Source organism: Pecten maximus, chromosome 7 (genome assembly GCF_902652985.1).
Source record: "Pecten maximus chromosome 7, xPecMax1.1, whole genome shotgun sequence".
Taxonomy (NCBI): Eukaryota; Metazoa; Mollusca; class Bivalvia; order Pectinida; family Pectinidae; genus Pecten; species Pecten maximus.
The window spans coordinates 45,041,751-45,067,904 of record NC_047021.1 but is presented as its reverse complement, the minus strand read 5'-3'; the positions used below and the strand labels follow the sequence as shown (position 1 = coordinate 45,067,904).

Sequence of the window (26,154 nt, the reverse complement as noted above, 5' to 3'; positions counted from 1 at the left end):
GCTCCGAGTGATGCAATATTGAGCCAATCGGAACTCCTCGGCTGTGTGATGTTGCGTAGTTACATCCGAGGTGTTCCGAGTGATATTGAGCTGTCGACTGTTGTTTGTCGATCTTTCGAAGAGGCGTTATTTTGTCTTTCAAATCATAACTGAAATTAAAGATACGGATGATTTGCATATATACCAGAGGATAAGTCTAGATTGTCCTTCGTGAGTAGTCGACCTCAAATCACGTTCTCTTGTCGTGATTTGTTACTTGAAAAGTTACGATAAGGTAGGTTGATTTGATGTTGTTGAATATTACAGAGAAATACTTTCTTCAATATTGATTATAACCCTTGCCTAATTCGTAAAATAAACAATAATTGTCCTTCATAATACTTCATTTTTATTAGCAAATCCAGATTATGTAAATGCATAAAACCTACGTTATCCAAAACATAAGTACACAGTCGACGAAAGATTCATATTTAAAACAATATGAACTTTCTCCAGACGACAGAGTTCTGATTCAATACAAACGCTTCAAAGACCCTGACGCAGCACCTTGGTCCGGCTCTGACTCGCTATCATTGTTTTATTTTGGAATTGAGCATCAACCGATCCAAACATCACTGAAATTTTAGACATATTTGTATTCCGAGTCTTTCGACTATCATTAAGTTTGGAGTCTTTCCTTCCGAAATTTTTTTTCTCGGATTTGAGTCTTTTCCTTCGAATATCATTGCGTTTTCAGTTTGTCACCGTAATACCATTTGGCTAACGTATTGGCATCAACTCCGTATTTGTAGCACGTGATAAGGAAATGGTTGGTTGCAGTTATCTACAAAATAAAGTTTTAAAATTAGAATAAAAACTAAAGATTATTTCTTCGATCGCTTAGAACGTATCTATTCATTTATAAAGTAGACTCAGATTTATTAATTGTCATAACTTAGATTGGATATTTTCATACAAATCGCGACCCGTTTCACATGGTCAAATTTCAATCTTGTCCCATTTTCTTACAAAACTAAAATCAGCATTTTTTGTTTGTTTGTTTTGTTTGTTTTTGTGGGTTTTTGGGTTTTTTGGGTTTTTTTTGTTGTTGTTGTTTTTTAAATTTCTAATTTGTTTGGTTTTCTTTTTTTGTGCGGTTTTGTTTGTTTGTTTGTTTGTTTTTCTTTGTTTTTTGTTTTGACGTTTGTACCCAAAGTGTCCATTCTCCAAAACATTTGAATATTATTAATTGTTGGCTACGAAGAATATATAACACAAGGTCCAGTGTGTGGGACATACACCTAGACTTCCCTCGGCCTTTATATCAAAACACAATTCTTATCCCTACTATATAACAGAGATTGTCTCCGTGTTCCTTACTCTGATAAACCCCCACTTCTGCCAGCGTCTCGAGGATGTCAGTAGCGGTCCACAATCTGCCGATCCAACATGGCCATAATCCTTTAACTTGTTAACCTACAACAGACACACAGAAATGGATTTCGGTACATTAAGTCTGGAGTTTCCGAGTTTATTTGCCTGAAGAACCAGAGGTTGAACAACAACATTATCAACCCCCTCGAACTACAGTTGTTAGTTTTACAAATGGTCAAACATTGTAATACATTAAATTTCATTACCAATTAGTTCTAAAAAATAACAGCTGTCATACATTACAGTTGCCATACATTACAGCTGTCACACATTACAGTTGCCATACATTACAGTTGTCACATATTACAATTGTCACATATTTCAGTTGTCATACATTACAGTTGTCATACATTACAGTTGTCACATTACAGTTGTCACACATTACAGTTGTCACACATCACAGTTGTCATACATTACAGTTGTCATACATTACAGTTGTCATACATTACAGTTGTCACACATCACAGTTGTCATACATTACAGTTGTCATACATTACAGTTGTCACACATTACAGTTGTCATACATTACAGTTGTCACACATTACAGTTGTCACACATTATAGTTGTCACACATTACAGTTGTCATACATTACAGTTGTCATACATTACAGTTGTCACACATCACAGTTGTCATACATTACAGTTGCCATACATTACAGTTGTCACACATTACAGTTGTCATACATTACTATTGTCACATATTACAATTGTCACATATTTCAGTTGTCACACATCACAGTTGTCATACATTACATTTGTCGTACATTACAGTTGTCATATATTACAGTTGTCATACATTATAGTTGTCACACATTACAGTTGTCATACATTACAGTTGTCATACATTACAGTTGTCATACATTATAGTTGTCACACATTACAGTTGTCACACATCACAGTTGTCATACATTACAGGTGTCACATTACAAAAGTCACATTACAGTTGTCACACTTACAGTTGTCACACATTACAGTTGTCACACATTACAGTTGTCACACATTACAGTTGTCACACATTGCAGTTGTCACACATTACAGTTGTCACACATTACAGTTGTCACACATTGCAGTTGTCACACATTACAGTTGTCACACATTGCAGTTGTCACACTTACAGTTGTCATACATTACAGTTGTCACACATGAAACAGCTGTCGTGTATAACGGCTGTCACTCAACACTGATCACAACACAGATAAAGTTTACGTGTGATAACTAATCAGTTCACACACATCAACATCGGGAGAGTTATATCATGTATTCACCATGAAACAATATTCTGTATATTACCAAAATAAAATCCTCCATCAAATAGAGCTTCGGATATCCTCCAGATTTAATATACGTTTCTCTGCGCATGAATAGACCCTGGTCTCCGAAAGGAAGCTCTGCAATGTAAAATGCATTGATCTAACCGGCAACGGTTTCAATATACATGCAATTTATAAATCACTACCGTTTGTAATTACGCGCATTAAACTGATATAGTTTAAGTATTTGAACTATAGATAAGTTATCCGAATGATGATATATTACTTATAATAGATGCCTACCTATTCAAAAGATGTTTGGGTAATAATTTGAATTTCCTGCGATATTATAGATGTATTTAGAGTAGAATTTGGATGTTTTCAATTCTTTGAAATCTGTGTTAAAGAATTTATACTAAAAAAATCACGTTATTTACAACAAAAACATAAAAATCAATTTTGAATGATAATAAAAGCATTGCACATTGTAAGTAAAGAGCAAACATAATCATTTCATAATGGAAACTGGCAGATGGAATAATGCGGAACTTCAAAATAGAATATTCCATACTGTGGAATCCCATCCCATGAGGTAGGGGATAACATTCATTACCTATACGTCATTTTTAGCTACCGAAAAAAACTATATTTAGCAACAACAATAAAAATGAAAGACTAAACATTATAGATGTACACTTAAAATATCTAAATTAAATCTTAAAAATTTCTGATTCCTTATCGAAGTTTTGTTTAAAAAAGTCTCATAACTTGTCCTCCATATACATTCTAATTTTTGTTTAAAGATGTGTATTTTTTTTTCTGCATATCTTTCTAACAATACATTATATGTTTGTACATTTACAATATCAAAATTAAATTTCAAGGAATTCATGCTTGCTTATCAAAGTCTTTCTAAAGAAAGTCTCACAACTTCCGTATACATTGCAATCTTTATTTAATGATGCGAATACGTTTTTTCTGTACATCTTTGGACAAATACAGCTACAGCAGTGTATTCAGTGGTTAACTTGTTTAAATGTGAATAAAACACAATGTGTATTATATACAGACCAGCTGGATTTCCACAGCGCCAGGCCACGAACTTCTCGAGCCAATACAGTTTTGTCCTCAATGCTCTGTCTTGCGAGGTAAAGACTTTACTGAAACGACCATCATTTAGAAATTAAGAATAAAATGTCGATGTGGTGAAAAGGACTATTGAAGCTCCGGAATTCCTCTAGAGCGAATTCTATATTTCGTCGTACGTTTTTCTGGTTTTCAAGTTACAGAATCACTTTTCTTCATGGTTATCAGAAGATCGTTCGTGCGTAAACATGGAATCGGCGAAGGACGTCCACGAAATATGGACACTCGCTATATATATATAATATGGTGGAACTTTCTTAAAAGACGAGTTTCTACCAAAAATCACCATTTTATTAAAGTTTAACGGCAATTATTTATTTTCTGAAATGACGTTTTTTTTTCGGGCGAAACAATGTCCTTCTTTGTCAATAATTAGCAAATTGTGAAGAACAACAGTACATATACAAAGAAACGCCAGTATAAAAATTAAAAATGCAGAGGCCTCTGAGTGATTCATTTGTACATGCATTAAATCATGAAGTTATTGTCTATAAATGCATACCATACACGGAGTTTGTATGTGCTGGCTTTTTACATTTTCCCCCGTTTCGACCAAAAAAAAAGTCACTCTGGGCGAATAATTAGCAAAATGCTCATTTTGCAGTTTTGTGGTATACATGGCGCACTTTCTATTTCTCGGGGCGAAAAAGCACTGATTTACTCTAAAACAATGACAATAACAATACATAAATGAATAAATAAATAAATGGTCTGGAAGTTATTTAAAATGGGTATGTAGTAGCCTGACGTAACATACCTGTGGACAAGGTCGAGGCCGAACCGGAAGGCTCCCGCCACCACTCCGGGCTGCCGGAGACACCGGAAGGCAGCCTCGTTATAGTTTTGTGGCAGGATACTATCTCCGTGTATAAACATCACGTACTCACTGCGGGCCTCGTAGGCACCCGATCGAAGTTGGAATCCACGACCTACAGCGATATTCAATCCCATCAATCTAAGTGAAATCTAGATCCTCATTCTCACTCCATTACACGAACATCTAACACCCCTTAAGGGGTCACGTTCTGATGACCTTTGTAAAATGTGTATTTATCTTTCAGGGTGAAGTGTCAATTTGTCGATGTCATCGAGGCAAACCATTTCGTCACAGCATGTATCTAAAGCAAATCATTTAGGCACATATTAGATTATGCTAAATGCTGTGTGACGAAATGACTTGAAACAAATTGACAGATTATGCAAGCTATGCATTTTAGTAATGCTAATTCGCAAATATAAAATTCACTTCCAAGATTCTGGAAGTAGTCATTTGATTGGCTAATCCAAAATGTCACCCTGACGTGACCCCTTATGGGATGTTGTTAGATGTTCATGTAACGGAGAGAGAAAGAGGATCTAGATTTCAATTGGATTGTAATCCCATCTACATGTACAATGTAGGTGAGAAAAAGAAGACAATGAGCTTTGTATTGCGTACCTGGTCTACAACTTATGCTGGGAAGATATAGAAATATTGAAAGAAATAATAGAATTGGTACATATTGTGACAGCGGTGATATTGAGGACGAGTATCATTTTATCATCAAATGTAATCATTTTATAGATATTAGAAAGCATTTTATCAAACTATCTTACCATAAAAAATCTAGTTTGGCCAAATTTATATAACTTTTAACAATGGAAAATAATAAAGATTTATGTAATTTAGGCAAATATATTTTTATCGGTTCAAAAAGACGGTTAAATGCTGTTTAATTGTTTAATGTAATAGAACGATCTCTACACTAGCGAAGCGATCGTGTATGTGTGGTTTGTGTGTGCTTGTGAGTTACAATATACTTTGTATTTGTATTGTATGTTATTTGTAATGTCTGCACTGTATATATATGCACTACTGATAAACCTTAAGGTTTAAAGTAATAAATGAATTGAATTGAAAAAAAAAATGTTGTGACGACTATGTTTGAATATGAAGTTCATATGATGAATAGGAAATAGGGATTCTGCTCCACCTCGTCCCTCCCAACGGTTTCATACAGTTGATCCCTCACCAACGTGAGGATACGCATGACTGATCAAAATCAGTGGACATGGTTGACTGGTTTCACATGGAATGTGCGGAGGATTGGGAAAACCCCAACTTGTTCTAAATATAAACTTATCCCTCTGTATGATACCGGAAGTCAGTGAGGGATTCCCTGTGTAAACATAAGGAAGGGACCGAGTGACGTAGAACCCTAATGTCTTATTCATCCATGTTCTTTTGATATTTCGGTATCCAGGAACTAATACACTTAAAGATTTCGGCAATGTTTTACACATGACCTTAAAGTATATCAAGGTCATTCATATACACAAATCTGATAAGTCTTCATATAAGCATGCTCTTTAAGCAAAATGTCCTGTCCCTTTTTGATATTACGACGAAGTCGTATAACAAGCAATTTCATGGAATTTGTAATCGCCACTTTCCTGATAAAATGTAGGTAAACATTTTTGAAGTTAGGAGTAAACATGTCATTATTGCCCAACAAAATGATAAATTCTGTTGAGCCATGATTTATTGCTTTAAACTTGAAGAAAGTAAAGCCCTATACAGACGTTAGTTGTTTTATTAAAGATGTATTAAAGGATAAAGTAAACTGATTTTGCAAGACTGTTCTCGTCTGCCATTTCCATAACTTTACCGAGTCATTAATACATGCACATTAAATCCTGTTCCGAAGTTTGAAACTTTCGGAACATATTTGGGCAGCAGACGGACGTACGGACGGGTCTGACTTACGAGTTGCATAAACCTGTAAGTGAAACGAAAGTTTTGCTTTTGATACGGATTTCGCTTTTATTTTCGCTCATTCCGTCGCTAAAGCACATGCGCAGATGGGTTTATGATGAATTGTGGGAAAACACAAATTAATATCAAATTTTGCCTCCCATAGGCGACGAAGATATTTGCACGGATTTAATCGTGAATTCACACCGCAATTATATCGGTGTGAGTATGGACAAACGGACAGGCAAACCTAAATGAATATCCCCCGTTTCGGTGAAAGGGGGATTAAACTTAACATATTTGAACCTTGAGACATTAAAGTGTGGCAAGGTCATTCATTTGAATATGATCCTGCATAATCAAGAGTGTGACACATGTGACATTTGACCTCCCGATCACGTGTCACTACAATACCTGGCGGGCTGTGGATGAGTCTGATGATGATAGGTGACGTCCGTCCAAACTCACTGATGACGTCACGGGTGTTATCGGTACTACCTCCGTCACAGACTATCACCTCTTTAATGCTGCTGACGTCACTGCAATTCTGAACGTTTTACATCAATTTAAAAGTATGATTTACAAAAATAGTCTATAATGAAAACAATTAGCCAAATGTTCTAAATTGGAGTTGTTAACAATACAACTTCTATGAAAGCTTCATGCCGATATGTGATAAAAAGGGATCGGTGCGAATTAACATAAAGAAATATATACCTGTACAATGGACGTAAGAGTTTTGCATATTCCACCAGACTCGTTTAGGACAGGTATGACAATGCTCCACGTGCCATCCATAACCTCTGACCTTCTGATACCAACTTCTTTCTCAAACTCAACAAGTTCCGGTTCCGTGTCCTGTGATGTAATAAGTCGAATTTAAATACCATATTGTTGATTACTGTCGTGGACACCACACACCAATACATATATGGGGTAAAATTATGGGCGGCCGTTTTAGGATAAAATACAGACACTACTTAAGTGCAAAAAAAGCCAAATGGCCATTATGTTCTTTTTACACTTAAGTGCAAAAGATTTGCACTTAAGTGTCAAAAAAATTATTTGCACTTAAGTGCAAAAAAATGAAACGGTTTCCAACAAGAAATTCACCTACCGAAGTAATTTTTTCGACTGGTCCAAAATGAAGTACAATGATTGGTCGACCAATGGGCGAAGTTCTATCAATTTCGTATAGACCAATCAAATCATGCATACTGTCGCAGTGTGCCCTAGCGATACGTAAACAATATGGCGGCTTCTATATAACCTCGTGTTAATCTTGTAACCGAGCGACTCGTCGGCTGAAAGGCCGTAATAGCGGACGTAAAACCCATAAATAAATAGATAAATAAATTATAACCGACAAATGTCGCCCGAGACACGAATTTCATGCAGGTGTCCTCAGTTGAAACAAATGCTCGGCAATTAATATAAAGATAGAATGTAAACAATTTTATCGAAATTAGCTGTAGTGATGAGGGAAGTAACCCGTACATATAGAAGTGAAACAATTATATAAAAAAAGCTTTGTTGCTTTGAAATGGTACAATCGATCAATGTGAAATATAAACCATAATAGAAGGTTTTTTACAGTAGACCTTCTTTGACCACGTCGTCCAGTATATGTTTGGTAACAAGTTATAATTATGGTAATATTACATAGTACTGTCTTTACCACGCAAATATCTATGAATTTACTTACTTTTTGTGGAAATAAATGCAACTGCATTTGACTTGAATGCAAAGCTGAAAACCAGAGCTTGAAACTGTGCTGGTTGAATTATTATGTCACACCCCAAGTATTGATTAAAGAAATATTCCTATTTTGCAAAGAGTATCACATGTCATTGCGAATATCGACATTTCCGGAGTGTAGCATGATAAATGGGATTAACTGTAACATTTACATGTATGACCAAAATAATGTAAACAGTGAAGGAATAAGGACACTTCACATGCTTTTATGTATTAATTTAGACATATTTACAATTACAGGAAATTCTTAGTAAAAAATATAAAGTAAAAGCCTCCTCCCCCCTCCCAGGCCTGATAATGTAAATGGATGATAATCTAGGGACAAATTTATAGTTTTTTGCACTTAAGTGTAAAAAAAAAAGTTTTTTGCACTTAAGTGTAAAAAAAAAGTTTTTTAAGTGTAAAAAAAAAGTTTTTTGCACTTAAGTGTAAAAAAAAAGGTTTTTGCACTTAAGTGTAAAAAAAAAAGGTTTTTGCACTTAACTGTAAAAAAAAGTTTTTTGCACTTAAGTGTAAAAAAAAGTTTTTTGCACTTAAGTGTAAAAAAAAGTTTTTTGCACTTAAGTGTAAAAAAAAGTTTTTTGCACTTAAGTGTAAAAAAAAAGTTTTTTGCTATGCTACTCCTCTTGAGAGATATTGTCATGGTTTCCTTAAGGAAAATAATGATAACAAATGTGTTTTAGAAAAGAAAATATCAAAATCTCTATTTGTTGAGTAATTCCCAAAATGCAAGTAAAATCCCTATGGCGTATATTTTCCTATGGCGTACATGTATTTAAGGGTCACCCGACATGCGCAGACAAGGGATAACATTTGTGTTGTTTAGTGCTAAAGAGTTCTAGTATTACTGGAACGATCCATTTTGAAGAGAGGGATACGAAGCATTTTTTTGTACTTATGTGCACAGGTACATAATGTAAAAAGATTACTACATAATGGCAAAAGAGGTTTTTTTGCATTATGTGGTTTTTGCACTTAAGTGAAAAAGTTTTTGCCATTATGTAATTTTTTGCCATTATGTTAATTTTTTTGCACTTAAGTGCAAAAGTTTTTGCACTTAAGTAGTGTCTGTATTTTATCCTAAAACGGCCGCCCATATAAAATAGCATGGCTGGTTGATGGTGTTACAAATGGCGATGTGTCCAGATAGACAAAATTCATTCAGTAACGAGAGAAAACCCACGTGGTCGGGCAGGCGGCCCAGTACCTTATCACGACCCATCCGGGAGTCGAACCACGACCGCCTTTTAGGTGAAAGGCGAGTGTTTTACTAAACTTCCCCCCGACCACCAACATTTCAGTGACAAAGCATATTGCAAAGCGGGCAAAGAACAATAACTTCCATTCTAAACTTAGAATTACAAGGGCCTTAAATATGTTGTTGTTGTTGTCTTAAGTTGTTGTTGTCTTATGTTGTTGTTGTTGTCTGATGTTGTCTTATGTTGTATTATGTTGTCTTGTGTTGTTGTTGTTGTTGTTGTTGTTGTTGTCTGATGTTGTCTTATGTTGTATTATGTTGTCTTGTGTTGTATTATGTTGTCTTATGTTGTTGTTGTCTGATGTTGTCTTATGTTGTATTATGTTGTCTTGTGTTGTTGTTGTTGTTGTTGTTGTCTGATGTTGTCTTATGTTGTATTATGTTGTCTTATGTTGTATTATGTTGTCTTATGTTGTATTATGTTGTCTTGTGTTGTTGTTGTCTGATGTTGTATTATGTTGTCTTATGTTGTATTATGTTGTCTTATGTTGTATTATGTTGTCTTGTGTTGTTGTTGTCTGATGTTGTATTATGTTGTATTATGTTGTCTTGTGTTGTTGTTGTCTGATGTTGTATTATGTTGTATTATGTTGTCTTGTGTTGTTGTTGTTGTTGTTGTTACGTACCACATCACTGAGGACCGTAGACAGGACCCCGAGGTTTGCGCTACACAGCTTGGCTTGATCACTCTGTTGTTGAAACACCCGACTGCTACCCCACTCAATATCCTTGAAGATGTTCGCTAAGGAGACAGAAGAGTAAATAACGTGCTCCTCCTTAACCTCTACAGGAATAATTGCAGTTATTCTATTTTATTTATTTATTTATTTATTTTATTTATTCTAATTTAATTTTGTATTGATATTTTTTTTTTTTTTTTTTTGCAAATCCGGAACAAAACTGCAAATATTTTTAAGAGAAAAATGATAACAAAACTGCATACCTATTTACCTACATACATAATACTCAACCTTCTTTGAGTGTGGCCGTTACATTATTCAAAGAAACATTCTCTTTCAGAAGTTAAATGATTTAATTCACATGTACCCCTTAGATTTAGACTTTCTGTTATATGGTAATCAAGAAATGTCGTTTAATATTAATTCTGAAGTATTCTTATGTGTTCAACATTTCATAAAGGACAGTAACAGGTTTTGAGACGTCAATCGATTTATATTTTAAAGTAAAACGTGTACCATTGTGTCTTAAATGAGAATGTTTATCGTTATTACTTGTTTGTTATATGCGTTATACGTTATTGAATGTATACCATTGTTGCTTGTGTTATTTTGTACTTTTTTTATTGCACATCCATTAATTATCTCTCCCCCCCTCTCTCTCTCTCTCTCTCTCTCTCTCTCTCTCTCTCTCTCTCTCTCTCTCTCTCTCTCTCTCTCTCTCTCTCTCTATAAAAAATATATATCTCTTATTCAATACTAAATATGTATTTTATAGCATTTTGTAATTATGTATATGTCATTGTGTTAGGAGAGGGCGTTTATAAGTTGTAATAGTTGCCCAATCCTGTTGTAAATTTGTTACAATAAAATACGTTTAAACTCAAACTCAACCTGTACACATCAGAGACTGGAGGTATTTATTAGGACGATACAGATATTGTCACTTAACAACTCCAAGCTTATCGCATCCAAAAAGTTACCTTGTAAATATGCACTGATAAGTATTGGGCTTAGTTATTCACCTCGGCGATAAAGTTTTCAGCGGAAACGTTCTCTTACAGGTCTATCAATCCATGTCTTTGTCTACATAGCTACCAGATGAACATGGATATTTCTGTCGTTTTTAAAACAGATCCTTTCCCCGATTTAGTTTAGTATATTTTACTTAACGTCCTATTAACAGCCAGGGTCATTTAAGGACGTGCCAGGTTTTGGAGGTGGAGGAAAGACGGCATAACCCGGAGAAAAACCACCGGCCTACAGTCAGTACATGGCAACTGCCCCAAGTAGGTTTCGAACTTGCAACCCGGAGGTGGAGGGCTAGTGATAAAGTGTCGGGACACCTTAACTGCTGGGTCCCTTTCCTTTCCCCGAATACATACACATATATTTAGTCGCCGTTCTGTTGAACCCCACCAGGTAGTAACCGCCATCCTCTGCTTTCCCTAACACCATGTTTTGGTCCGCACGTAGTTTGGTGAAAGCCTCGTGTAGTTCGTTTTTAGTTATCCTCGGGATATCGCCTCCTGAAAATTAAAAAGTTGTATGATCATTTATTTAAATAAATTGGAAGTGAGTTTATCAATAGAAAGTTAAGTTTGTTTACATGATCAAAACTGTAAAATATTTCGGATTAATGTATGTTATCAATTCAATAAAAGCTTTTTAAAAAGTTTTAAAAGTTTTTTTTATACCAAGCAATCGAAGTCTGGGTTTTAATCTTTCGGTATGCCAAACCTATAAGTCAGTAATATTCTCTTTTGATATACACAAACTACAAGATAAAAGATGGACGTTCAGATACTTAGAAATCCGCCATAATTGCCCGAGTTTATGGACCCCCTCATCTCGATTCATAACTCTTTATCAAAATTATATTGTGAAGACGCTATCACAAAAGCAAAACACCCTCAATGTAAGAATGAACTGCGCATGCCTAGTTCATACGAGCAAAGTTAGTATAAGGTAACAACGTGGCGCTATTGTTCCAATATCTATCGTAACCTTACCGACGATGACAACGTTCTCTAGGCCCTGTTTAAACTTTCGAAGTACGGCTGTCCTCATCTTGTTGCCCAGGTCACCGTCAGCCTGTTCCGTCCACACCAGCCCGGGGGTACGGCGCCGCCGCCTTCCGAGCCAGTGTTCCATCTCCCCCGGCGATCCACTCTTGTATTGCACCTCCACTTCACAACCCCCGGGCTTCGGGATGTTTGACACATACTCGGTCAATGTGTCCAGTATGTGGTCAGTCTGTGGGGGGTACAATACATTTTTCAGTATTCAATTCAAACATCTAAATAATATCTGAATATTTGTCAGGAAATATATATCAATTTGTACTGTATTGCATTCTAGATAATAATTATCTGAAAAAATACTAGATATCTGAATAAGTAGGATATGCCTATACCATAATCACAAATTGTTAACTCACTTAGTCACATTCAGATGCTCACTGAATCACAATATGAGTGTTCTCACGTGTGTATTCCTTTGTTCCATGTATAGCTTATATCACCGAAATAAATTTTTTTATACATTTGTTCCAAACAGAATTTCTATAATTGTGTGTTGGGGGTTTATAGGTTTTCTTTCAATCAACTGAATATAATCAGAAATATTTGTGTACATATATATGTTAAGAGTAAAAGTTGACCCCTTAGGTCAAGTCGATTTCATTGAAGTTGAGGTTAGTTTTACAATTAGGCACTACTCAGGCTATCCCAGTGCAGTCAGTGTGATAAATTTCATAGCTGTCAGGACACCTAGCTTTGTGACCACAGTAGATGTCAGATAACTTGATACATGTAGTTAATGAATTTTGGATTTAGAATAGCGTAACTTTATTTCATGCCTATTTTCATTTTATAATTGCTCAAGGATTCCTTTGTATTGTAAATGAAGTAAACTGAATTTGATACCTTATACCAAACACATGTTATGATGCAACAGGAAACACTGACCTCCATCTCACTGGTCAAACAGATATAATCTGGGGAGTGTTTGGAGGGAAATATTCTCAGTAGGTCTCTCACTCACTTGTAAGGTGTGGCAAGATAAACATGGCCAAGGAAAGAAAATACTGTTTAGTTGTGAACCAGGAACAGAGAGACAATATTTTTAGTTTGATTAATGTAACACTTGCATAATGTAACATGCTAATGAACATTTCATATCTATATTAAGACCTGTGTGCATCTTTTGTTTTTAAATATCATTTTAAGAAGGTAAATATCAGAATCAAAATCTGCAGTCAAGTAAAGTGTCTAGGTGATACTTTTACTATTGTTTAAATCTCGCAAAAAAAGATCCTGATTTCCGAACCGTTTTTTAATTTTAGTCAATAAAAATTACTGGGTCAGGGTTAAAAATAGGGAGGATCGGGTTACCAGACACAAAGCTATTTTTAGGCCTTATTCGCAACCGCCATTTGCATTTCAAGGTCAAATTAGAATGTACATGCATTTAAAGTCAAATCTGGTCAAACCAATATGCTCCTATTGTGTGCAAGTGACATTTGCGAGCGAAACGGCATGGCTATTTTGTGGAATATGTGAGATAAAATGAACTAATAGTGCCGCCATGAAAAAATAATTTTTCGCATGTTTTGTTAAAATTTACAAAAAGCAAATCTCATATCAAAAGCGGCCCATGGTTAGCCATGACGCCCGGTTGAAGGGAAGTAACTCGTACACACATGTATACAGAAATTAGTAAAGCAGTATCTCTACCTATCTACCTGTATCTTATGATTTATATATATATTGGAATCTGTGAAATATCCAGTTAATTATCCATTACGACAGTATATTAGACTAGCGTGAGACAGGCCTGTATTTCAATTCACAACAAGGCTTATCAGCCCGGGCCCCGATCATGGATATTACATACAATGTACACTGCATACCTAAATAATTATGTCATAGCCTTGCATACAGAGTCTGTCATTAATTTGATTACGGTCACAATTAAAAAGTCTGTATATAAAATGTTAATTACACAAACAACCTTTCACAAACATAGTATAATAGTAATAAGTAACAGTGTTTTCACCATTAGAAGTTGACAGTACGCTGCCCCCTCTTGCCCGAGGGTGGGGATGAGCCTCGTTTTTGTAGTCCCTGCCCGGGGGTAGCGAGAGAATATGATGATGCAATCTTTGCATGTTTTCCTGTACTTCCTGCATCTGGCCACACGTCGCACGCGCTCCACCGTTGACCAGAGATGGCAGTTGATAAACGTGATCAGAAAGGCGAAACACAAGTACAAAAGTCCGATCACCGTGTCCACCACATACAACAACATGGTCAAATGGTCAAGTCACTCACAGAGACCAATGTCAGTAACTCCGATCTGTCACAAAGGGATCTGTACCCAACGGGTCACAGACATACATGTGTGATGTGTGTATATCTGCATAACGATGTGCACAGTTACATTTTGTAATCACTTGTGTCACTCTTATCGGGGTCAACGTACAAGTAAACACGCGTGTCTGTATAGACTTGCTCAAGTCATTTTCTTGTGTTGCACTTACTATTTTATAGACCTAATAATTTTAATATTTTCTCAGAGTTTAATCAATCACCTGGTTTAATTATGATTAGCCTATTGGTGTTTTTATTTCACAGAATAATGTCAATCTGTAATAAAATCAATAGTTTCAAGATCCCAGACGTGAACACGAGACCAGTAAAACAAGGGACCATCTCAAAAGCACTTTCCGTTCCTGCACGTGCCCACCTCCATTCTAAAATCTCAGGGACTTGGTACAGAGTACGGTTACCGAACCAACTGCCCATGTACACGTTTATTACATGTATAGACCGGGGTTCCCGACCCGAACCAACTGTCCATGTACACGTTTAATACATGTATAGACCGGGGTACCCTAACCAACTGTCCATGTACACGTTTATTACATGTATAGACCGGGGTACCCGAACCAACTGTCCATGTACACGTTTACTACATGTATAGACCGGGGTACCCGAACCAACTGTCCATGTACACGTTTACTACATGTATAGACCGGGGTACCCGAACCAACTGTCCATGTACACGTTTATTACATGTATAGACCGGGGTACCCGAACCAACTGTCCATGTACACGTTTATTACATGTATAGACAGGGGTACCCGAACCAACTGTCCATGTACACGTTTATTACATGTATAGACCGGGGTACCCGACCCGAACCAACTGTCCATGTACACGCTTATTACATGTATAGACCGGGGTACCGGAACCAACTGTCCATGTACACGTTTATTACATGTATAGACCGGGGTACCCGAACCAACTGTCCATGTACACGTTTATTACATGTATAGACCGGGGTACCCGAACCAACTGTCCATGTACACGTTTATTACATGTATAGACCGGGGTACCCGAACCAACTGTCCATGTACACGTTTATTACATGTATAGACCGGGGTACCCGAACCAACTGTCCATGTACACGTTTATTACATGTATAGACCGGGGTACCCGAACCAACTGTCCATGTACACGTTTATTACATGTATAGACCGGGGTACCCGAACCAACTGTCCATGTACACGTTTATTACATGTATAGACCGGGGTACCCGAACCAACTGTCCATGTACACGTGTACTACATGTATAGACCGGGGTACCGGAACCAACTGTCCATGTACACGTTTAATACATGTATAGACCGGGGTACCCGAACCAACTGTCCATGTACACGTGTACTACATGTATAGACCGGGGTACCCGAACCAACTGTCCATGTACACGTTTATTACATGTATAGACCGGGGTACCCGAACCAACTGTCCATGTACACGTTTATTACATGTATAGACCGGGGTACCGGAACCAACTGTCCATGTACACGTTTAATACATGTATAGACCGGGGTACCCGAACCAACTGTCCATGTACACGTTTACTACATGTATAGACCGGGGTACCCGAACCAACTGTTTATGTACACGTTTATTACATGTATAGACCGGGGTACCGGAACCAACTGTCCATGTACACGTTTATTACATGTATAGACCGGGGTACCCGAACCAACTGTCCATGTACACGTTTATTACATGTATAGACCGGGGTACCCGAACCAACTGTCCATGTACACGTTTACTGCATGTAAAGACAGGGGTTTGTGAATTCGTGTCGAGTCCCTGTGACTAAAACATAAATAGGCAAAGTTGATATTATTGTACTATTTTAAAATATCAAATCGTTGTATCAGGCCACAAGGACTTGGTACGATGTATCAAGGGTAGTAGTCTACACCTTTCAAATCACAAAAAGAAAATGTAGAACAATTGCTTTTTAAACTGATTTTAATTATGTTACGAGTCGCTAATCCAATTTTCTTGCACAACAACGCAAAAAGAAATATATTTCATCTCTCCAACAATTTGTGTTGACAACGAATTCTAAAATTCAGTAGGCAAGTATGTTACTAATGAATAGCTTATTATCAAAGGAAATTACAGATTTAATGCTGGTGGTGCCTTTAAAAACCACTTTATTGTCATAACCTCTCTGTGGTACTAAAATCGCGTTTGAAATCAACGAGCCGTGTAGATATTATACATATACAAACTGCTTTATTGACAAAAACTTACCAAATCAAATTTAAAAACTTTGAATAAGGCAAAGGTACATGTACATCCGTAAAATAAAAAATATCGCATCAAAGGTGGTCTGGCGCCATCCAAGATGGAATATTTCTGCAATATTTGACATTTGTGCGGCACTTGTAGTTAAGCGGCAGAAACATTTCCAGTAGTCTAAATGTCTTGTGCCGATATACAATGTATATGTCTCCATAGTATGTGACATGTAATATATACCTGTAGTTTGGCCCAGGTTTATGGATACTTGATTCAATACCACGTCAAAAAAACATGTTTGAGATGACCCCTGTATTGCAGGTCTGCACTAGGTCAACCTCAAAATAATGTCAGAAATTGGAACAACGTTGGCATTTGGTCGTTCGGTAGTCGTTACATTGGTCGCACCAATGATATCGAGGTTGACTCAGTGTTTCTTTCTTCATTTTTCTTCCCTTTTAATACAAAGAAGACGTAGATACCTAACTATAACCGGTTTGCCTGGTGTTGAGTTTGCCCTACCCACAGGGGCATGGCTAGTCTTATGTTAAAATATAGCCAGAAATACCTATATATATTAAGGCATTTCTTGCTATTTTTTTTATATAACACTAGACATGCCCCTGTGCCTTACCTGAATGATGCTGACACAGCGTTTTTTCCTTTCTGCTTTTGTTGTTATTTTGACTAAAATAAATTTCATTTGTATCTTTGTAATACAAGTGAACTGGGCACTATATTTATGAAAATCCGTAAGTATATCTATTTATATTTCAACAAATTTTATTGTATAAATAATACAAAATGATTAGACAACAGCCTATATAAGTCTTTTCCTATTTCCTATTAAGTATATCTATAATTTGTATTAAGATTTATATAAGTTAATAAACTCTGCCTGTTGATATCTACAATAATACTCAATATTTTGGGTTTGGTGCATGTGTTGAATCAACCAGCTGGTCAACGTTTGGCCGATTTTGCGAAACTATATCGCCCCTATATATAATGGCGTTGACGTTTGACCAACGTCTCAGCTACTGTGTGGGGTTGTTACACCCGTCCACATATGACCCTGACTGTTGGTGTCCCCCTAGACACCCATCCTCATATGACCCTGACTGTACGTGTCACCCTAGACACCCGTCCTCATATGTCCCTGACTGTTGGTGTCCCCCTAGACACCCGTCCTCATTTGACCCTGACTGTACGTGTCACCCTAGACACCCGTCCTCATATGTCCCTGACTGTTGTTGTCCCCCTAGACACCCGTCCTCATTTGACCCTGACTGTTGGTGTCCCCCTAGACACCCTCCTCATATGACCCTGACTGTTGGTGTTCCCCTAGACACCCGTCCTCATATAACCCTGACTGGTGGTGTCCCCCTAGACACCCGTCCTCAAATGTCCCTGACTGTTGGTGTCCCCCTAGACACCCGTCCTCATTTAACCCTGACTGGTGGTGTCCCCCTAGACACCCGTCCTCAAATGTCCCTGACTGTTGGTGTCCCCCTACACACCCGTCCTCATATAACCCTGATTGTTGTTGTCCCCCTACACACATTGGTGTCCCCCTGCACACATTGGTGTCCCCCTAGACACCAAACCTCAAATGTTTGATAATTGAAAATCAGACTGCGTTCAGAAGGCGTACTGCTGGCTGAGCTCATTTCTTTTAAGTCATGTATATTGTTGGAAATTATGTACGATGATAAGATTACCAAATTCAAAGATAATTTAATTTTTATAAGCTAAAGCTTGTTTTACGATCCCAAATTGGTAAAAAAAGGGTATGTATATTTGAATGAATTTTGAATAAAAATATTGTTGAACTGAACAACTTTTCTTTTTAATTTGGTGCATGCATGTTTCTGATGGCCTAATTAATGTTTCTTCGCACATTGTAAATGAATGCCTGTTTTTCTATAAACTACAGGTAATCTACCATGCATGCAATATTGCCGTTTAACAATCTGACAAGACAATAGACACCGTGGGAACATTATCTTATCACGAACGTTTAATTTTTCAAGCGTGTCCATGCCAATCACTAAGTTTTGTTTATATTTTTTTATTTATCGTTTTGGAGTTAGACTTCTGATTTCGTTGTTGTGTCGGTATTCTCTGTTGTTTTTTCTATACTCAGCACACAGTACATCTGATGGCTCCGTTTGAAGTTTTGCGGTTTTTACTTGTAAAAGTAATTTCCCTTTTCCCGCTAGTTGATATATCTACATTACCACAATTAGCTCCACGAGAGTGATCCCCCCTTGTTTTATGTTCCAGCGGTTTGTGTCACATAAATGTTGTGATGACAAAATATGTTTCAATAAGTTTACAAGCACATCTTTTCCCACCACTACAATAAACGCAACTTCAAAGTCCAAGAGCAAACTTCGGACAGAATGATACAGCTATTCTTCACACAAAAACATATTGGGCCTATACCACGTCTGGAGAAGCTTAGCAAAAGATGTTCAGCTTGCTTGCTACCATTTGGTAAGCTATTTGGTAAAATAAAAATGTTGCGAATACTGAGTCTACCATGTTCAGCTAAAATCAAATGCCAATTCTCTGTCAAAATGCTAGTTCTCGAGAGGCATTTCTAGATCATCAACCTTGAGTAAAAAAAAACTATTTTTATGCCTAAAAGATTAACATTATTGATATACATTGTATTTCATTGTATTGCATACATTGAAATACTTTAAATTATGTGTTTTCATTTGCCTTTTTACCAATACAGAATACATGGAATTTTTCAGCGTTTCCTTCATGCAGTCACCTGCGAACCATCTAATCCAAATTTCACTAGACCTACCTTGTCCATGAACAGTTTTTAACAAATTGTATGCAGTCAGTATGTTCGTAAGATAAAGTGTTTTCGTCTGCGTAACTATATCAAACTGAGTCGTGTTCAAAGGAAATAGATATCGTTGACCCCACGAGAATCGCATCAACAGCTTTGTATTGATCTAGGAACCATCTCCAGTCCTCCGACAGACGTAGAAGGATTATTTGGCAACAAAAACACGTCTCAGATCGGCCAAGTTAGTTGGTCATAGTAGAAGGATACTGAGTGGCCTATAATTTAGTTTATCTAGCGAGTTCTTTTTCTTATGATGGTTGTAAAGAGTGCATTCTTCAGGTTATGAGGAAAGCAAGCAACATCCACGCTGAATTTTATAAGAGAGGATTTTGGTTGTGAGAGAGGACCTACGCTCGACTTTAGAAACCTTGCAGAGACGCTAACAACACCAGTAGCTTTCTTAGTTGTTTATTAATGTATTTTGAAATATACCCAGAATCAACTTACTAAGTCAAAAGAATTATGTGAATTACTGGGTAGAAGACTTTCTCTAATATCGAAAGCACTGGAATGGCTTGCAAAATCGCCACTGATGTCTTTCCACATATCTTTTGCCACATCAAAACAAATACAAAAAACAAGAACAAAAACAAAAACAAAAAACAACAAAATAAGCAAAAACACAAAACAAACAAAAAAGACAAAGAAAAAGACAATAAACAAAATTTGAAATATATTTTGTTTTCTCGTCAGAGATGGTATTTCACAAAGTCACAAAGTAAAAGTTCATCGTCATAAGCTTTTGCTGAGAAGAAAGGCATAATAATAGGCTAGACGTCTTTACGTCATGTCTGAAAAAAAGTAATTACCATCTTCAGTTTAGTTTCTAAATTCTGTTGAGATCTATAATTTTCCCACTTAGGTTCTGATAAAGGTTAGGTGTTGTAATATTTATTTATAAACAATCAACATGTTATACTGAATCATATCACAAGCATAACGATGTACAAAACTCTGGAAGTGGGTACCCATTTCTACAAAGGTAGAACAAGAGACCCAGGGGCGTTAACGGTCACCTGATATATGAATATAGAAAATGTCAGATAACAATTAAACGTCCTTATTAAATATCTAGCACACATACATTATGTATTTAAGACCGTAGAATGTTTAATTCTGGCAGTTCTCGGCAAAAAAAAAAATAAAAAATAAATAAAAATAAAACAAAAAGCAAAATACAAAAACAAAAATAAAACAATGAAATTGTAGAAATTTTAGGACATATCTGGTCATGATTGCTTACGAGTCTCTAGATGTCGGTCAGGGCCATTATATGCATATATCTATATATATGACATCACATACTGATGACTAAACAAGTTTGTATTAATTCTTATGGAAATTAAACATTAATGAGGCTAAAATCTTAATTTCTTGCATTAGGTATAGCAAAGGTTATCTCATCAGGATAAGAATAAACAAATTATTTAAAAACTTATTTGAAATTTAACCTTTTCTCAATAGAAAACATGAGAAGTGGAAGGTTTCTGAAAACTTTCATTGAAATTGGTTGAGGGGTTTTGGAGAAGTAGTCGAAAAAAAAAAATGTTTTCGACGGTCGACGACGGACAATAGACGTTTAGAATAGGTCACTTGAGGCATTGGTTCTGGCGATCTATAAATCTAATTAAAATATATAAAAAGACATTTCGTCATTGATATCGTTTAACTTCCCTATTTTCGCAGCATCTTGCTATATAGTTGATCTCATGGATAAACTGATGATTACTTTGAGGGGATTTGTGTTTAATCATCGAACACGAACAAAGTAGTCCTATTTGCTTTTCATGAACTTTAGACGACACATACCTTATAGCCTATCTCTAAGGCTGCTACAAATAACACCCGATTTTTAATTGTTTGTGGACAATATTCTACATATTTATATAGGGTTGAAATATCCATGATATGAAGCTGTTCAGCTTTGAATCCCACCAAAGTTTATTATTATTTCGGATCGAAAATAAACACAATACAAAATGCAACATATAGTAAGATTTTCTTGAGGGGAAACTGTGGAAAAGGTGAGTAATTAATTTCACAACTTTGATGTAGTACCTTAAGACCTTTTATATATGATTCTAACATATCTACGCCTAAAGTTTTTTTTTCAGACAATTTAACCTTTTGTTCATCACTCCTTCACCTAAACCTAGGAGTACTTTGGTTCGGTTTTGTATTGTTAAATTTCCTATAAACAGCTAGGGTAAATAATGGACGGTCTCCATGCGTACGAGATGTATGCGTATTGCGTATGGATGTGTTTTCAAAAAACTGATGTATGATGCATGGTGTTTGTCTCCTAGACTGGCCCACTGTCTCTTATAAGTATCAAAATTAAAGATATGATTGAGCTTTATGATTTTGGATATATCTGATTCCAAGTTTCAAACTAGGGGAAGATAAGCCAGTATTAGAATATAGCTTGGTAATTCTTGATAAAAAAAACTTAGGGTCTGCATGGTGGCCAGTCTATTTGTCTCCCTTCGATAGCACAGAACTGATACTGTCATCATAGTGCTATCTCACTGAAGCATACTGCCAAGCACACCTAACAGGGCACCATGCCCGGTCATATTATACTGACATCGGCCGAACAGATCGCCCCACTCTGTTAGTGCTGAGCGCTGGGCAGGAGCAGCGACTACAAATGGGAAAGAATCGAAACCATTCTTCACATGGCTCAATTTAGTCAACACTGAACGTTCGAAATAATGCAATCTGATGATGACAACTCCAGACGAGTTTGAATAATGTTGTAAATAAACCAAATGCAATACAAACTACCATTCCACTATAGATGTTACTGAAAACTTCAACCATTCCGAAAAGGACACAAGAGTTCCTGGGATGAAATTTAAAATTGCGATCAATCACAAATGGACTTATACAACTATAATTTGTTTATTCTAAAAATTTCGATCTTGAGAAAATGCTAAAAAATAAGCAAATCCTCCCTTAAAACTTTACCATTTAGTCCTAAATTCCCTAGCATTGCATTGCCATTTGATAAAAGTTATTCCTCACTAGAAAATATACAAAACATTACCAGACTTAGTTTACAATATAAACTATAGTTAAACTTCACTCCAGTGGGATACAGAGGACCTAAGGGATACACAATATCAGACCTTTCCAAGCTTTTTCGAAGATTTGTTGATTCTACAACATCCTGGTTTGAAGATGTCTGCAATTCAAGTCTGTCGGGTCCCTTGCTTGTAGATGCGAGTCTTATAAATTGTGATTTTATATTTAAGAAATATTAGCCAGGGTCATGAGGACATACGTTAAGTCATTAACAGCAAGGGTCATATCAGGACGGAAGTGAAGAAGACACCCATAGAAGAAAATAAAGCACAGATTGACAGAGTTATGAGGAAAGAAAGGAACGACCAAGATCCCAAGGGTACAGACTATCCACTGGGATCTCTTCAATGTCCCCTATATAGAAATAATTAATTCTATATTTTAACTGGTTATGACACTTTCTCCAAAGTCACATTGATGTCGCTTCATGTTTTTAGAAGCGATACATGTGGTTGATGCACGACGACGGACAAAGACAAATCAGAATGCTCTTAAAATACACAAACCACACAAATGTCAAATTGTATAGATTTTATTTGAGCGTGTTTTGTGATTTAAACTATTTACATTAAAATCAAAACATTTCAAATAATCAAAACACGTATAACACAACAGTTTAACAGACTATTGTGTCTTCTATAACAACACACGCCTAGATTTAGAGCCAACAGATTATACACAGTCTACTATCTGAAGGCGAGCGTAAACTTAATGTCTCTGTTACAGTGATGCCCAGAACTATGGATAACCATTTAACATAACGATACACATATAGTACTACAAGATAAATGATTATCAAGATAGATACGTTTCAAAAAGAAGGAAGAAAAAAAAAGAGAGGAAAAACAAAACAAAACAAAACAAAACAACCAAGAACAAAAAAAAAAAAAAAAACAAAAACAAAAAAACCAAAAAAAACCAACAAAACAAAACAACAACAAAAAAAAACAACAAAAAACATGTTTACATTTACATGGATACCATTGAAATGATGTTTAGGTAATGTGACCAGATGTTCCGAAAGTGTAAGCGTAAACCGCTTTATCGACGACACCCGCCATATAATTCTATGCTAGACAGGTAATGCCATGACCTACAAGTGAGAAGCGAAATGTTGACAATAAAACCACCAGGCACCAGAAAACCCCCAAAACAAAAAGTCTACCTATCTTTTGAAAATCTTCAAATCAGAAAAGCTTGCCTATTTGTGTCACTTTAAGTTGATGGGGGAGTAAGGTATGGTCGAGAGGCGTAGAAAAGAACATAAGGTCTACTGGTAGTGGCTCCAATAATATCTAGTTAAGTGATCAAGTTAAAATTGTTCATCCCTTTTTAATAAAACATTCAGTTAAAAAGCACATTTAGTCTTAACGACCAAAAGTTGAAACATACCAAAACCAACACTAGTCGTCAGCAGTTTTTTTTGACATCGATCGTCGCACTGCTCTATATACGAACTGTGTTTTCGAATGTATTGATGGTGTAACCTCCCGCGCCAGTAACCCTTAACTCTCTAACTTGGTTTGGTTAATACAACCCATGAACTAGAACTGACACTTCAGTAAAAATTGGCTCTTGGTCTTGAATTTTGATAGCACCTTACCATCCTCTAGTTTCTGTGTCTTTTGTCATAATCAAGACGAAGTTCCTTGAAGGGCTAATATCTTTGTGAAGCAGGAGCGAGGTATGTGTACTCCTATTCTGATTGGCCTTGTTTTTCCTAAGGAGATAAATTGCTTGTTCGGTCTCATTGGCGTCAAATGGAAAATCCCTTCAAATGTGGTGCGTTCAGGTGGTTAGGTTTCGGAATTTCGACGAGATTTAAGCCCATGATATTAAGGAATAAGCCACGATTATGTCCATTAAAAATAACATGGTTTACTTTATCAAGTCAATAATGATGCGCTCTGCCGAAATAAGCCTTTTCATTTGAAGGGCCAGCCATGATCCAGATAACATTTAAGAATATTTGCACCTATGGTCATTAAAGTTGACCAAGCTCATTCACCTGAATAGACGAAATCGTCAAAACAGGCTAAGGCATTTGACCTAAAAACGTTTGACAACTGAACATTTTATTTTGTATGACTTTGATTTGACATTTTGATCTAAATGACGAGTTTTTTTCAAAAATGGTCATTTATCTACTAATGATAAGGTATATCATAAAACATCACTATAATCTACATTTTCTATGATAAAATAGACGGGGAAATTCAAATGACAAAATACGAATATACTATGAAATTTTTAAGAACTATCAGTATGCCAATGTATCATCTATGGGGATAATCTAAGAATACATTTCCCAAATACTAACCTACATCAAGCTTAACTCTATTGGAGATTTAAGAATTTAGCTTTATATTTACAACATAATCTCATAATAAAAAGAAACCAGCAGTCTTCGACAAGTTTCCTATTTATATATTTTCAATCCTAATCAGAGTGCCCAACTCGCTTGATTCCTTCAATCAGGATATTGGCCTTATCACGTACAGTGTATTTCTTCATTGAAAATGCTAGATTCACCCAGTTTTTCATTAGTTTTGATAAGGTTGTTTTGAAATTTAATAAAAGTATTTACAAGGGTTATTTTCTTTGTGAGCATTTATAATATTTGTTCTGGCTTGTAGGCATGACCATATCTTTTACCAGAGACCGTTATATGGTATACCTAGCTATAGCACCAGAAAGAGCGTTGTTGACCACATAGAGTAACCCTGATCTTGACGATTACATGTATACGTACATCCTCAACGCTAATTATCACCTGTACCCTTGATCAGCTATTTAAGTAATCTACATCTTCGACAAAGAGTTATTATCACAAAAAATGATACACGTTCTGTTACATTTTTAAATTAGAGTGAAATATTTGCATCCCAAAGAAATCCTACTTTAATTGTTCTAGAAGACTGAACCTTCATCAGGTTACACGGCGATTGACCTGTTCTAGAGGACGAGGCGTCCTTGATGCAATGCGACGGATCTGTTCTAGAAGACGAGGCGTCCTTGATACAATGAAATGGACATGTTCTAGAAGATGTCTTCTGGTTACACAGCGATGGGTCTGTTCTAGAAGATGTGGTCTTCAGGTTTCTCTGCGATGGGTCTGTTCTAGAAGACGAGGGCTTCTTGATACAATGCGATGGACCTGTTCTAGAAGACGAGGCCTTCTTGATACAATGCGATGGACCTGTTTTAGAAGACGAGGCCTTCTTGATACACTACGATGGGTCTGTTCTAGAAGACGAGGCCTTCCTGATACACTACGATGGATCTGTTCTAGAAGACGTGGTCTTCTGGTTACACAGCGATGGATCTGTTCTAGAAGACGAGGCCTTCTTG

The 26,154-nt window shown here is 36.4% G+C and overlaps 1 protein-coding gene across 1 annotated transcript; it reads right to left on the bottom strand.

Moving 5' to 3' along the window:
- Window positions 1-375: 375 nt before the first annotated feature.
- LOC117330962 lies at window positions 376-14,721 on the bottom strand. Its single transcript, XM_033889546.1, has 11 exons — window positions 14,296-14,721; window positions 12,249-12,492; window positions 11,622-11,765; window positions 10,186-10,301; window positions 7,261-7,401; window positions 6,958-7,090; window positions 4,567-4,738; window positions 3,735-3,823; window positions 2,704-2,801; window positions 1,360-1,455; window positions 376-823 (listed from the first exon to the last, which is right to left on the bottom strand). Exons 1-11 carry the CDS (start codon window positions 14,545-14,547, stop codon window positions 722-724), a joined length of 1,587 nt encoding a protein of 528 aa, XP_033745437.1. The 5' UTR covers window positions 14,548-14,721; the 3' UTR covers window positions 376-721.
- Between the last annotated feature and the right edge of the window lie 11,433 nt (window positions 14,722-26,154).

What these genes read in the sequence shown, in the direction of transcription:
- LOC117330962 (XM_033889546.1), bottom strand. Translation starts at nt 14,547, where the DNA reads ATGTTGTTGTATGTGGTGGACACGGTGATCGGACTTTTGTACTTGTGT. An exon ending in GCGCTGTGGAAATCCAGCTG is followed by an intron (nt 2,802 to 3,734) that starts GTCTGTATATAA and finishes TTTACATTGCAG; the next exon opens with AGCTTCCTTTCGGAGACCAG. An exon ending in TGATGGAGGATTTTATTTTG is followed by an intron (nt 1,456 to 2,703) that starts GTAATATACAGA and finishes TGTCTGTTGTAG; the next exon opens with GTTAACAAGTTAAAGGATTA.